Source organism: Aythya fuligula, chromosome 3, assembly GCF_009819795.1.
Source record: "Aythya fuligula isolate bAytFul2 chromosome 3, bAytFul2.pri, whole genome shotgun sequence".
Lineage (NCBI taxonomy): Eukaryota > Metazoa > Chordata > Aves > Anseriformes > Anatidae > Aythya > Aythya fuligula.
Genome location: NC_045561.1, coordinates 83,617,324 through 83,632,927, shown reverse-complemented (window position 1 = coordinate 83,632,927; position 15,604 = coordinate 83,617,324). Strand labels below are relative to the sequence as shown.

The 15,604-nt window shown below is 40.0% G+C and overlaps 1 protein-coding gene across 1 annotated transcript in view; it reads right to left on the bottom strand.

Moving 5' to 3' along the window:
* The window catches only part of PEX7 (peroxisomal biogenesis factor 7), a 43,638-nt gene that overhangs the window by 12,227 nt on the left and 15,807 nt on the right, over positions 1-15,604 (bottom strand). The window contains exons 6-8 of the mRNA XM_032184883.1: positions 12,264-12,370; positions 11,673-11,786; positions 8,350-8,405 (exon numbers count right to left, since the gene is read on the bottom strand). Of these exons, the coding sequence (XP_032040774.1) occupies positions 8,350-8,405; positions 11,673-11,786; positions 12,264-12,370 (277 nt within the window). The remainder of the gene's footprint in view (positions 1-8,349; positions 8,406-11,672; positions 11,787-12,263; positions 12,371-15,604) is intronic.

Here is a 15,604-nt window from a genome sequence, read left to right as displayed (position 1 = left end):
ACTAATTTTTATTTCAAAAATAAGTTTTCCTTTCCAAGCCCAGTTGATATAAATGCCTAAATGGATTTCTGAAGCATTCTACTTCTCCAGGCTATTCCCAGGGTAGATGCAATGTCATTTATAGCAAGTATAAAAGAGGTATAAAAGAAAATAGGATGACAGTGTAGGTACAACAAGAAACCTCAGTCGTAAAACGTGGATTCAGGAATAGAACTTTCAAGCAATCATACACTTACAAGACACCATAGCCTAATGATGGCACAGAAGAAAGATTTGTTTTTCGTTTTCGGGCTGTATAGTATTGCTTTAAAAGCCCACAGACCTCAGAGCACCACATTTTTTATGGGCTAACAGCTGTAACCAAATTTCCTACAGGTTGGATTTTCTCACAGTGGTCAATGATTAGCTTTATTTCTTCTGTAACAATCACAGAGGCCTCTGCCTTACTCCTATTGGAGAAAGTGACAGTAATTAATAACAGCAGTTGATTATCAGACCAACTACACTGAAAGCTCTGTATGTTCAAACCAATTCAGATAAAACAGCAAACACTGGAGCCAGCAGGGTCAGTTTGTTTAAAGTGTAGATGTGATTTCCTTAATAAATGAGCAGAGTGGTATCAGCACAATGGCTACGCCATAGCAACAACCCTCTTAACTTTTTCCTAGTACCTGAGATCTAAGACAAACAGCTTATTTTGCAAGAGAGATGCACAAAAAGACCATTTCAGCATTTTCATCCTCACCCATTTGCCCCTAAGAACCGAAGGAAAGCAGTCTTCTTGTCTCTAGGTAAGTGGTAGCCTTCCTTACCACAACGATCTTTACTAACTCCTTCTAAAACAGTTGCTCATAACTAGAAATTAAGATTAAAGGAGACAACTTTAGATCTATACGAACAGAAACTTAGACTATCTGACCAATTTTTAAAATAGCGAGGCAAATCGGTGTTTGCTCTATGAAGTGATGTTTGCAAAACATCAGCAGCAGTACAGAGTTTAAGAGTACTACAATTCAGTTCAAGTTCCACAGACTGTCTGGGACCTTTGTTTTGATATAAAAATACTTACTAATGAAAGACCAAAAAAAGCACAGCCTCAGGACTGATAACCACTGATGACAAGTTAACGGTGGCACTGGTAACTCACTGCAGTACCAAGTGAAATACGCTGTCTGTAGCCCAAGTTCCAAAACTAGCATAGTGCCATTTTTTTGCTCTGCCTACTCTTTGCTCCCTGATTGGTTCCCAGAACATGAATTTAGTAAAAGGGGATGCAAAACCCTATCTTAGAGATGTCTATGGTCTCATCACAGCTTCTAGATATTCCCCATTTAGTATCATAAGTCTGGAGTGGAGATCAGTTCACCGTGACGCATGCATCACTCTTCATCAACCACTTGGAAAGGCCAGATGGCTAAAAATAGGTAAGCTGGAGATGAGAAATACAAAAGGGGTTGTCACTGACATACAGATAATACCGTATGTAATGCTTCTCTGTGAGGGTGGTGAGGCCCTGGCACAGGCTGCCCAGAGAAGCTGTGGATGCCCCATCCCTGGAGGTGTTCAAGGCCAGGCTGGATGGGGCTTCGGGCAACCTGGTCTGGTGGGAGGTGTCCCTGCCCATGGCAGGGGGTGGGAACTGGATGAGCTTTAAGGTCCCTTCCAACCCCAAACATTCTGTGATTCTGTACTGTAGGCACGTATACTCTCTCAATATTTGTTTTATTGTGTGCCCACAAAAAGCCAACTTTACCTTTCAAAAAGGCAGGATACATTTTGTGGAGAAATGTTTAAACATATTGATACCACAAACTGAGAAATAATAGTTAGCCTCACAACCAAAAAGCAAAAAGGGGTTATTTAGAAGAAAAAGGATTCGTTTTCTATAAGAAAAAAAAAAAATAGATGCAGCCATAGTTAAACATTTACTACTTGAAAGTTTTAATTACAAACATTTAACATTTATACAAAGAAACCTGTTTATTAAAAGAAATTAAAAGAGAAAATATACAAATATCCCTTTGCTGTGTTCACCAACAATGTGCTATTACTAGCACCAGAAATTTGTTTGGAGCCTTTGGTGACTAGCTCCCGTGTTCAGAATTTTCCTCATTTTAAGAGAAATTTGACCACATTAATACTTACTTCAAAAGAAAGCTAGCACACTCAGGCAGGAAAATGCCAGCGAAATTATAAAATACAAGAACCTGGGCACTTGTTCATGTGTAATGATAATTATTATGAAATTTTAATTCTTGCCTTAATCCTAAAAGAAATCATAAAAAAGAACATACGTTGCTTACACTGATATAGGAGTGACTGTGACTACCTCCACAGTCACAACAAAGTTAAATCATAACTGAAAAGTTACAATCAGATTTGAATCAGGTTAATTTCAGATGTAATGCTCAAAGCTAAGATTGCCACTAGCAACTTCGCTGTCAATTGGAATTTTTATAATGTTGCAGGAGCTACCATCAACTGAGACACTGAAATTAACAGGTTCTTGTACTGCAGAGGTTTCAGTTTCATGCTTGAAAACACCATTGATAAGTATTTTGATTAGCAGCAAGACATTTCATAGTCAGGAAAAAGAGTAAGTGAGTAAAGAAAAAACATTTTTATTTTTTTTTTTAGTTTGAAGAAAAAAAGGGGGAAAAAAAAGTCAAGGACAAATAAGTAAAGAAAAAAAAGTTTTTTTGTTTGTTTTTTCTTATGAGCAGCGTTATTCCAGAAGTTCTGAAGACTTCTTTGTGATCCATGTTACTGAACTTGTACACAGTGATGGGGAGGTGGGGACAGTGGTTTACCGTAAAGCCTCTTTCAGAGATGATAACCAATACAGAATAACTTTCAACAAAAACTGCTTTTTTGCCTCAGAGGCAAGATTCTGTGAATATATTTCAAGATCCGGCTTGATATCAGCTTAATGAAGTTCTCCAATTTATCAGATCATCTTGTTAAATTTGAGTGAGCACTGCCTGTGCCTAATGCACTAAGATCTTTTTACACTGAAGAGTCTCCAAAAATATAAAATTACAATTCCAGTAAGAGATGACACTGAAGTTCTTTCAAACTGAATTTTGATAGAGATAAGGCTTAAGAACATGCATGCAGACCTAAATAAGTCCTGGAAATGTTCCTGCACTTTGTACATTTCCTGACATTTTAATGATTCGTTTGTGTTAAAACTGCTTTTTAATTAACCTGCATTTTTTCTGAACTCTTCCAAAGAGTAAGGAACTAGTATAGAAAAGGTTGTCTTGATGAAGGATCTACTAGACACAGGGTTAAATCCAAATCATTATACTCAAGTACAAAAAAATAAAGCTCAAATCTAACACACTCTTTATTTTCTTAGCCCCCAGTGTGAAGTTGGCATGTGAACTAGCTTTCAGTGGCTTGACTGCAGTGCACACAAGCAATTATTATAATTTTTAAAGGCGTGCCATTCTGTGCTGTTCTATGGCTTACTATCAAATGAGACTTAGAAAGAAAAGTCACAAGTCTCGAGTAGATTTGACAAGATACAAAATTAATACCACACACTGGAACCCCAAATCTCTTACCCATTTCTATATATAAGTATTTATATATATAAAATATAAATTATTTTTTGTCCTTACATTGAAATGTGTGTCTACAGTCACGTCCTCATGCGTGTACGTGTATGCAGTTACATACATGTCTGCATGCAGGCACACGTGTCCGTGGGGCGCTGTGTGCATCCACTCAAACTCGGAACATTCCTAAGTGACCTCTACATCTTACCGTGAGCTACACTCCTCCTTGCAAGAGACAGTAAAGGATACATGGTAGAGGTACAACATAATATTAATATATTCTTTAGAAGGGACCTTCCCAAGGTGTCATGGTGACAAGTTTCCCCTGTTACACATGATATTTTTCTTGTGCCATGTTTGTCAAAGATTTTCACCTGCCCTTCTTTGTTATTTGTTCACTCACGCCAAAACCAGGAGCTAATAGTTTTAGAAAACTGCTAAAAAAAAAAAAAAAAAATGTATTTCACCTCTTCAGCTCTGTTCCATCTGCCCCTGGTCACAGCAAGTAATTGTTTGGACAGAAAAATAATGCCTGTAGTAAAACATGTCACTTTGTGAAAAGGTCTCCACACTCTGCGTTTTCAGACACCATGGTAGATGAGCTAGGAGCTCTCCTCTTTGCTGACTGTTTCACAAATGAAATGTCAGAGCTGAAACTGCACTGGATGTTGGTGCTAGATGAAGCATATTAGTGCCAAACCTGAAGGATATACAGTTGGTGTCAGAAACGGGAAGAGTAACGGGACACATTAAAGTCACTTAAATGCATCAGCTATTTGATTATTAATCGCGCTGCTCAGACAAGGCCACTGGAAGAAACCAACCACCAGTCTTTACTCCGGACTTAGCAGCCTTTTGAGAAGTCGCACGCTGCAAAGCAGCTGGCACTGCATCAGGAGAGTACGTTAAGTAAGACCACATAAATAAACCTCCACAGTCCACCGTGCAGTATTGTACAAGGAGTACATCTAAGACAAATAAAACTAGGCGCTTTACATAAGACAGAACGCTGGTACAGCAGTCCAGGAGGTTATACACGTATGGACAACACAGCACTTACACTGTCAGCCTCCTGGCACCGACCGCACAACAGAGGATTTCACTGGCCGGGCACTACCCCTTAGTACAATAAGAAAGAGAATAACAATTAAAGTAAACTAGGAAAAGGCTCTCAGGAGCTTCGGTACGTAACAGCTCACGAGACAGCAGCGTTGCAATGGATAAAGGCTCCTCACGAAAGCGGGGCTAGGAAGGTGGCTGCATCCCGCTGTAACTCTAAAATCCCCAAGAGGCTACGGCTGCGCAGCTGCACATGGCCTTCTACTTCTCCGTTTAGTTTCCCTGCTGCACACAGGTGTCAGGCTGCATTCAGAGGGAAAGCGAAAAAGCCTCTGACATTATGCTATTCCCCACACCCTTCTCTGACCCTCACACCTTCACTTCTCTTCAGGTTATGGTCGCTCTCCCCGACGTTCCTAGTCGGACGCCTTCCTCAGTAGGTTAGCAAGCCTGCTGGCAAAGATGCTCTTGCCCTACTTTAACAGATGGACCTTAGCCTGCCTTGCAGTACCCACCACACAAAGAGGGCCCTGTGGTTGTGAAAGACACAGCCCTGTTTGTGACAGCAACCACACAGCCAAGCGTTGACTTGATGAGTAGGCCTTTTTCTACCTGGTCTTTTCTCTTTCGCTGTCAGAATCAAGAAAAACACCATCTGGGTTCCCAAAGCCACAGAGCTGCTCTCGATATATTCACGGTCACCACTTCCAGTAACACTAGAGCCTGTGGCCCTAGATAAGTGGGCTCTGAAGCTGGACAAACCCTTGCTGTCTCTCCACAGCCTCCTGGATCTCAACACAGGGCTGCAAAACCTTCAAAGACATCAAGCTGGGTGGCAGGTAGACGCTTCAAGAGGGAATGCAAGAGGAGGAAGTCTCCAGTACTGACACACTTCTTGCTCTTGGTGCAGACACTTGCTTCAGGCTCAGCTGACACCTGTCCAGGATGAGCTTGTTCTTGCTCATCCATTCCCAGGGCACCAAACTTGTTCTCTAGAATTGGAGAAGGGGACTGTTGTGTTGCCAGATGTCACAAGTTTCCAGCCTTCTCCATCAGGGGAACCTTTATCTTCTACTTCCTGAAGCATAGCTGCTAACTGTTCCTCCTTCCTCGCGGAGGTGAGAGCCTAAATCCCAAGGCGCTCACCATCCCCAGCCCCAGGGAGACGCACCAGGTACTCCCTGCAGACCTGGAAGGCAACAACACCCTCTCTAGTGCTATCGAGGCTGAGGACTCTGATGTGCCCAGGACAACCGCTCCACCAGCTCCTTGTGGAGCGTCACCATCATCACCACACAGTCTCAAGCAGTCCCACGCTGTCTGGAGCAGAGCCCCTCAGCCCTGTTTCACCTCTGCATGTTCCTGTTCACTGTGCTCTACAAGCTGCACACCAGGCATGCAGCTGCTCCCCAAGCTGCCCAGATGTTTGGCAGCATTCAGCCTGCTGATAAAGAGCTACAGGCAGCCTTTAAGCAGGACACAGTAAGCAGAGACTGCTAGAAACAAAAGCTTGCAGAAGCTAACCCTCACTGTCTCCAGAAGTTCATATCATAAGGTAGTGTGACTTAATGCAGTGGAGGAAGGAGGGAGTGTTGGCTTTATTTCCACCGTTCTCAGCTCCTTTCTTTCAGCAGAACACTTCTGGCAGTGCCCAGTCTGCAAATCCCTCTCTTCTTACCATAATGCATGCATTCCCAGTGATCTTTCCATCCTGTATTGCTCACAACTTCACCCTTCCCTCACTCCCAAAGTACCCACACCTCCTCTCCTCCCGTCACCAGGAAGGGAATGCCACGCTGCCCAGGACATGGAAAGGCAGGACTACAGCAGAGAGCCTCTGCAACCCAGAAGCTGTCCAGTCAATCAGCACGTGATTCCTGGCTGGCCCAGTGAAGGTAACAGCCTGTTACTTCAGCAGCAGATCCGCTGAACAGAACTACCATCAGTGAGGAGAGGAGCTTTCAGCTGGCACCTGAACAGTAACCACAGGCATCAGGTCCAATCACTCTTAAAGAAACGCTGTCCAGATCCAGTCATTAATCACATTTATTTATTTATTTATTTTTTTAAACAAAGCCCAGCATGGGAATATTACTTACCCGAATACCAAAGCACTAATTTCATTTAAAACTCTTTTACCTTAATTATCTGATAAAAAGTAAAATGGGAAAAAATATACCACCAAGACTGCAAGTTTGTAAGCATTACAATTAATACAGCAAGCAGGGGACTGAGACACCAAAACAGGTGGGGAAAAAGAATCCATCTAATTTAAGGATACGACTCAGATAATTAACAACATACTGCTGGTTAGTTCCTTTAATGTTCAGGGCATATGCACTTTGAATTTTAAACACAGTACATTGAGTTGTGGTTTTAAGAGCAATCAGAACTCTACTGTATAGCAGAACATTGCTACTTCTGCTGCCTTGGGGAAAACAGTAAGTTATACTTGCTGTGAGAAATTTAATTTTTAATCATTTAACTTATCTGATTTTAAAAATTTACCACTTCAATGGTTCCCAGTGTGTGGTTTTACACACAATAATAATTTTCTGCTTTAAAACCACTATTCTCAGGTGAACTCAGGTGAAAGTTGCTTTACAATGTAAGACTGGCACTATAGATATTGCGTCTACAGGCAAAAAGTAATAATCAAATATTATAAAATCAGGAATTCAGAAATAAATTTGCTTGGAAATGTCCCTTTCCTCTTTAATATGCAACATCCAATTTTAAAAAAAGAAGTGAATATATAAAAGCGTACATTGAGTCTTAATCACTTATTTTAGATTAAATTTTAAAGCCTGTATTGCACTGTATTCCTAAAGTATGTTATAGCTAGAACAGCATAAAATACAAGCCTTTGGATTAAAATTTTACAGAAAAAAAAAAAAAAAAAAGATTAGACATATCACCAGCAGGACTTTCTACTATACAATTGCAAATGGTGTAGAGGTTTGCTTTCTCATCAGAATCAATGAAAATAAAACTGGTGATGTCGTCAACCTACCCTAGGAACAGATGTAACATCAGCTCTCGAAATGTAAGCTTTCTTGTATACCAACCTGTATATCTCAGGCATTTTTAAACATAATTTTAGGAACGAGTATTTTTTTCTCCTCTGCTGATCTACTTAACAAGCTTATCAACTTCTTTCAATATGGTTCCACTTGTTAAGAAACAGAGAGAAGCAGATAACTTATATGAAAGCAGATACCTCTATTATAAAATCCTCAGCAGTATCAGATTTACTGGGCAGCCAGGGGAACTCGCTCACGTACTGTATACTTCAGCATACATACTGTAGAACAACACTAAGGCCTTGTCAGATACAAGCAGGTTGAAAAAGCTGTGTTATAAAAAGCTTAAATAAAAATAAAGCACGGAAACATACAAAGTCACCCACCTACCTTCATTTTAGAGAATGCTATTTTGAAGACTGACCCATTTCTAACACTACCTTCCTATCAGGACTATCACAGTCAGACACAACTACGTGTGTTAGAATGATGTGAAAAGGCTTCCAGAAAGCATCTGTCAGCACCAACATCATTCAGAGGACTGACTTAGCCTTTAAGTGAAGAGACCGTGTATTTTCAACATATTTTACACAGAGAGAAAATATCTGAGAGCAACTTTTAACTGCACTTCAGTATGTCCTCTCCAGAACTATTTTCTACTGCAGGCAATATTAAAGAAGATATGCAATAAAAAATTACTGTACCTCACAGTAAAATCATAGGAGCAAGAGGCCAATAAAGTTGCGTGGAATGGTGAAAACTGCAAGAAAACAAAAACAGACCAATTTTTAAAGCAAAAACATTTTGAGCATATACAGTAAATAGAAAGTTACCAAAGTTTAACTATTTAAACTGTCTTTGTAGGTACCACATCATGTTGTAACAAAACAGACATCAACAAATTTCCCCACCATGTTTCTAATTACAGGGAATGCTCTGTGAGATCCTTGTAGATTCCTGTAGACAGGCCTAAGAACTGCAGCAAAAAGGATGCAGTTTGGTGGAAATTTTCACCTCGATTCCAGCTTTTTAGCAGCCCTCAATTTCCAACCATTTAAAGGTCTGTATTTCTCAATAAGAAATACAAGTCACTGACATAACTTCGATTTGAAATACAGGTACCCCACACCTTGGTTCATAGGTAAGATTCTTCCTGCAAGACTTCCCATGTTGTTCACAGCTAATAGAAATTCCAAAGGTAGGCTTGGGCTATCACCACAACTGCCAAGCATGCAATGTGTGATCCTACAAACAAGTATCTCTTGGGTTTAACTCAAAAGCCATAGCTATATTTCGGTCTTGCGATTGAAGACAGCTAAGAATATGGGATATCCAAACGCACCACTGCCAAAAGCTCCTGAGAAGGGCTCCAGATGACCCCAGCGTGCTGCTGGAGCCCTGTGCCGCAGTGCGAGATCAGAAGCAAGCTGCAAGCATCCTGACAGCACAACGCTGGGTCAAACTCCCTGCCCGCCGCAGACCTGACAATCAACACAAGCTTGAACAAGTGAAGAGAATACAAAGGACAGACAACTGACGGCTGCGATTTCACGGTTGGTTAAGACTAATTTAAGAGTGTGCTGCTGCCAAGACTGGTGGCCTTTCCCTTCCTTTCCACTTCAGGCCATGCTCGTGCCCCATCCTTTGTGTCACAGCTTTTAATCATGCAGTTGAGGGACAAATAGAGTCAGCTTAGTGATCCAGAAACTAGCTACTTTTAGGGACAGATTTTCAGCCAGAGCAAGCAGCCGAGCCAGCCTGCTGCACAGCTTTGAAATTGCCAGTGCCAGCATGCTGTAGGGGAAGGGACACCTCTATCTAGGTGGCATTCTGGTGTCTCTCAAGGCGGTCTGACAGGTGAGTCACAGCACACAGGCATGGACATCCTCATCGCCACTAAGTGCTTGTATCTCACATCCATGGGACCATGTCTACCTTCTAACCACACCTATAAAAGCCTGCTAAGATGGATTAAAAGCCACACACTCTCACACACGTCTTCCTTGAAGATGTATATATGTACAGCCTCCCCCCTGTCTTCTTAAAATCACTGAATTGACCTCAAAGTTGGGTGGAAAAAAAGTTCTGGCCAACTCTTAATAATCATTTTAAGGTGTGTCAGAAGACAGGGAACATGAGGGGCCTTAAAATGGAAACTTAAATGAAACTGTGTAAGAATACAAAAAAAATACCCTACTTGGTGAGGCCAACTGCCTCCTAGCCCAGTGTTTTGGCTCCAGTAAAAGCAACAGAAGATGTTCTGTAAAAAGAGCTTGTGAAACCAGGCACCTGTCATCCATTTCTTCCATACACTATGTCTGGCTGATGGAAGATTATCATAGAATCACAGAATCACTGCAGTTAGAAGAGACCTTTAAAGATCATCTAGTCCATCCTGCCTTGCTCAAAGGTCAACTAGAACAGTTTGGTAAGGGCCACATCCAATTAGGTTTTGAATATCTCTAAGAATGGAGACCAGTGTCTGAGAAATCTCTCAGTTAAAAAAAAAAAAAAAAAAAGGAAAAAAAAAAAGCTTTTGATTAAGCTTTTTCTTATGTTCAAATGGAATTTTCTGTATTTCAATTTGTGCCCATTGCCTCTTGTCCTCTCACTAGGCACCATTAAAGAGAGAGCTAATTCCAGAAGTCTTACATTATCTTAATTAGATGATCTTTAAGGTCCCTGCCAATCCAAACCATTACATGATTCAAGTCTACAATCTGATATGTAGAAAAAGTACTTGCATCTGTTTGTAAACCCATCTTCTTTTAGTTTTATCAGGTGCCTCTTAGTTCTACTATCACAGGATACAGTGAATAACAATTCTGCATTCGCTTTCTACATTTTATTGTGAAGACTTTGTTACGAATCCCGTAGTGGCAGAGCTGTTTTTAAAAGATCCCACATCCCACTAACTCCCAGAGAGTGAAAATGTAACATTCAAAGCTGTATTGATTTCACTTTCTTAATGGCTGTCAAACTGGAGTTAGAGAATGATCTGCCACTGCTAAATGTTCTTCTGCTATGGAAAACATTTCACAGAGCCTGATTAGAACACAGTTGTTCTGAAATTAAATCAGAAAAAAGACTTGGACAGTCACCACCAGTGGGGATACCAGGAAAGGGCAGCTGAGGTAAGCAGGAGCTTCTCAAGCTGTCTAGCTGAAAACAGGATTTGTGATACGGAAACTTTCCCATAGTTATAGGGAAAGGCTTCCCTTAGGTTTCTGAAAAAAATACAACCCAAATGCGGTAGCTTTTAAAACCATTTTAAAGGCACAGATCAAAAATGCCAGGGTGAAGCAAAATAAAGATGTTTTTTCTGCCAGTTCAAGCTTCCTAGAAAATATTCATTAACATACCTTTTCCTGAAAGACTCCGTAATGATCAGGTATTATCTGTGCCACACTAGCCTTATATTAAATCACAGACCTGTGTCCTGTTGCCAACACACAACACTAATTCCAAGCACTGTGACTGTGCATCTAGAACGAACTCCTAGCAACAGGTGATCTAGCAGTACACAGGTCCCGTACGGTCATCTGTAGCTCTTCATGCATACAGTTTCTAAACTTACTTGACTATCAACGTTTTCTTTGTATACACAAAAATGCACATTCACAAACAGTTCTATACCTTGCCTTACATCAATACTGACATCTTGTATCAGCAGAATAAAGCACAGCACCGCTTAAAGAAGTAGTAAGGGAAGGTTTTGTCTCCATATAAAATAGCCCACATAACTTAGCTTAAGGAAACCTCCTATCCCTCCCTAAATCCCTGGCATGCTCTTCCATCAATATATTGACTCTGACAATACCATTTCCTTTGAAAGCCTAGCACCCTGCTAAACATCAAACATGTTTTACAGTGCTAAACTGAACAGTTTCCAAGAACTGCCACTCCACCATCTAAAATCTTCAACATGTTTTTTCAGAGTTATTAGATGATGGAAAATATAATTGCTTTCCAGAAAAGTTTGCATAGCAATCCAGTGATGGGCTACAGTGAATAAAATGCAACTTACTTTCACTCTTCTGATAGCATAGGTATGACCAAGCAAGACAAACACCGGTTGCCGGATGTTTCGCAAATCCCAGCCTTTCAAACTGCAGTCGACTGCACCGGTTACCAGCAACTTCTGATGATTTGATACAACACAGATATATCAGGACAACTTGATCATTAAATTGCAAAGATACATATCAGAAAAATGTTAGCTATAGAAGTTAGACAGATCAAATAATAAGACAGATCAAACAACAGAGATGAGTACATCATAAATGAGGTCTCCATTGTGTAAATTAAAGAGAACAGAGAAATGCAAACTGTTTCTCCACTAAGAAATATCCTGCTCACTATGTAAAAGAGTGAACAATACTTCAGATCCACTTAGGCCAGTTATCAGTTGGAACAATGCTCTTCTGGAGACGTAGCTAGCAAATTAGCTAGCTAGTAAGAGAAAAACTAGGCATGCTTCTATTCCCATATGACTAGAAGATGCATTAATGTTGCAGTAAAAACCAACCAGCCAAAACAAACAAACAAACAAAAAACCACACTGACACTTGATGAAACTGGTTCAGTTCGGAAAACAGTTGGATGCACAGGATTGTACCTCATCATACTTGCACCAGTCACAGCTCAAGATCTCAGCCTCGTGGGCTGGTATCACAAGTTTGACTCCTGGGGCTTTCACATCCCACACTCTTAACGTATGGTCACCTGAAACAAAGAGAAATTCATTTGGCATTGATGAATCAATTCTGGGATACAGTTAATCCACTGGTACTCAGGTAACAATGATGTCTTAGCTCTATGAAACACAAACCATTACATGAGGGCATTCAGGGTACATCAAGCATGTAATAGACAAAGAGGTCAGAGACACTCACAAAAGGAGTAAGAACTTACTATTGCTCTTTCATTAGGAAAAAATAATTTAATGTCATTACTAACACTTTCATTACTTTTTTAAATTCTGATTTGATTAAAAGGAGATGGGGTAAAATATTCAAATAGCATTTAAATCAAGTAGGAGCACAGATACATTTCAGAATGAACTCAGAAGATCAGAATCCTAAATATTTTTTCTCTGCAAATCAGATGAGAAAAAGCACCTACACACACACTTTTGTCGTGCAGAAGAGTGAATGGTGTTTCAAACACAACTCGTCTCTGCATTTTCAATGAAAGAAACATTTAACACACATTATCTGTACTCTTAATTTACAAAACCTGCAGTTGCTGTCATTCATTGGAAGATCAGAAGATAAAGTCACTCCACTGTAACTGTTACACACATTAAAAGCCACACTTTCCCTAACCTCTGAGCAGACACGCACCCGCATGTGTGCACGCATGCACAAAGGTCTTCAGGGAGCAATTAAGGGAGTACAGCCTAAAAGCTGTCAATCAGCTGAGCCTCTCTCTTTCCATCAAATCACACATTGTCCTCTAGCCCTACAGGTTTTTAGCATTCTAGGTGTACACCCTCCTTACGGACACGGTCGCTAATGGCTCACAAAGATACAGAGAACTGCATCAGCTCAGACAACCATGCTTTTAAACTTTTTTTTTTTTTTTTTAATCCATTCTGATTAACCGTGAATATTTAGCTTGGTGTCACCAAAAATGGATTCTCTGGGTCATTTGTTTGCAAAGAGAGAAAGTTATTTAGAATCCATGACTGTGCTGTGTTCATTCAAAAGATGAATAAAATCACTAGAAGCTGTGTCCAAATATCCGTGATTTGTCCAAAAAGCATATATCAATACTACCTAAACTAAAAACTTTGTTTTACCTTGCTACTGAATAGATTTCTCTACCAGAAACACTTCTCAAAATCCTCAAATTTGTTACCATCAGTAAGCGGTATGCTGTTTAGATACAAGCACTTTGACGGTCTTCATGACCAACTGCTTATTGTCCTCAAAATACCGTCAGGCACATCAAATCATAGCTCCTTGCAAGAACCTGCCTCCAGTCCAAACAAATACAGCCCTAAAGACACAGCAGAGGAACACTGCACCCTGTCATCTCTGCAAGAAGACACAAAACATGTAGAAATTTTGAACAGAAAATTTAACCTAGAGGCAGCTTGGTTGTAACTCATGCCACTAGACTGGCCTTGTGGCTGTGATACTAAGACTGCAGCAACTCTCACCGCTTTCATTCCCCTTGCTGCCTCCAGTATTTTCAGGAGCGAGCCAGCTGAAGGCCCGGGAATCTCTCGGGTGGCTCTCAAACCCATGCAACATATGGTGGGGAAGGAAGGCGGCCGGCAGGCACCTGGCACAAGGGGTGCTGCGTCCTGCTCAGCTGCTCCGGACAGATTTCACTCAGGGTCTTACGGCTTCTGGAGACGCAGTAATGGCCTTCTCCAAAAGCTTTTATTTTAATTTCATCAGATAACATGGATTTGAGAGGGAAGTTCATATTTCAATACAGACAGGGTATCTTTTCTGAGCAAATAAATAAATAAATCGAGGTGAACCAGCATGAACTGCTACAGAGATGGGCCACGGTAGCATTACAATGGCTAGAAACATTTGGGAAAGTAAATTACCCAGCCAATAACAATTTTGACACCAAATAATATTGTCCAAGTTATTTCTTTTCTAATAAAAAAATGTTGACCCATGAGAAAGAGTTATTTTCCCTTCCTCTCTCTCTTGAAAAATTTGTTTGCAAATGCGAGACTCGGCTGTTATTAATTATGGCTGGCACTATTTGTAAAATATTTTTGATGGGATAACATAACATGCAAGGGAACCTTTCAGTCAATAAAACAAACTGAATTAAAGCCAAAGGCAAATCCAATTTTTCTATTTAAGCTGTAAGTGGCAGAATATTTTTTTTTTAATAGATGATAAACAGGACGACCCTGACACACTACACATTTTAACAAACTTTTTTTTTTCTTCGACATTTTTCCACGACCTCAGAATACACACATACACACGAACCCTTCAATTAAAACTGCTGTTAAAAATTTTGGAATCTCCACATTTCCATAATTCCTTTAAAACTGCACTAGAAATTATGTGTGTGTGGTTTTTTTTTTCCACATGATAAAGCAGAAGTAGGATAACTATAATAGAAAGTACAAGTAAAGCACACCTAATGCAGTCATCTTCACTAGCAGTCACTTCCAGTTGGCATCCCAAAGCAAGCAACCAAAAAAGTGGCCAACATTTCCCCCACAAAATACTTCTATTTTTGTAAGAAGCAATTTCTCTATGGCAACAGATTTTTGCTGGTCTGTTAGATAATTATGATTCCAGATTTGTTTGTATATTGTACTTGCTTTCTTTCATTTTAATGAATATTTGTGAAATCTTGGACGAATCAATAGAACTACACAATGCACACTCATCTATTCAAAATTTATGAAAGAGATGCTAATCTATAAGTCCATCATCCCCGTACATAAGATGATGACTGCTAATGTGAATGATAATGTATGACAGAGAAGAGATAAAGTTTGTTTAAGATTTAAATTTCACTTAGGTTTTATACTGCTTTTTTACTCATAGATATTTTTAACCCGCATCCATAAATCCTAATTTCAAAGTCCTGTGACAACGATCAAGCAAGCCAGCATTGCCAGACAGTGCAGAAGTACAACATTAACTATACAACATAGTTAGGCATTTAGGAGATTAAAAACAAACAACAGCAACAAAAAGAAGCAAAACAAAACAAGAAACTTTAAGCACTACCTGAATGCAGGAAGGATTCATCAGGACAGATGCAAAATTTATTTTTATACATGTATAAATATACATATATTTTTACTAGACAGAAAAAAGCAGATTAACGTATTTAATCAGAATCAAACATAAAATCTGTGGGAGAATGAAGAGCAGAACCCAAATCTTAAGACTCTCCAAAACAATCTTTCCAGACATGTTAAAATGCTCATGCTGCTCATTTCTCCCCTAAATAATACAAGAG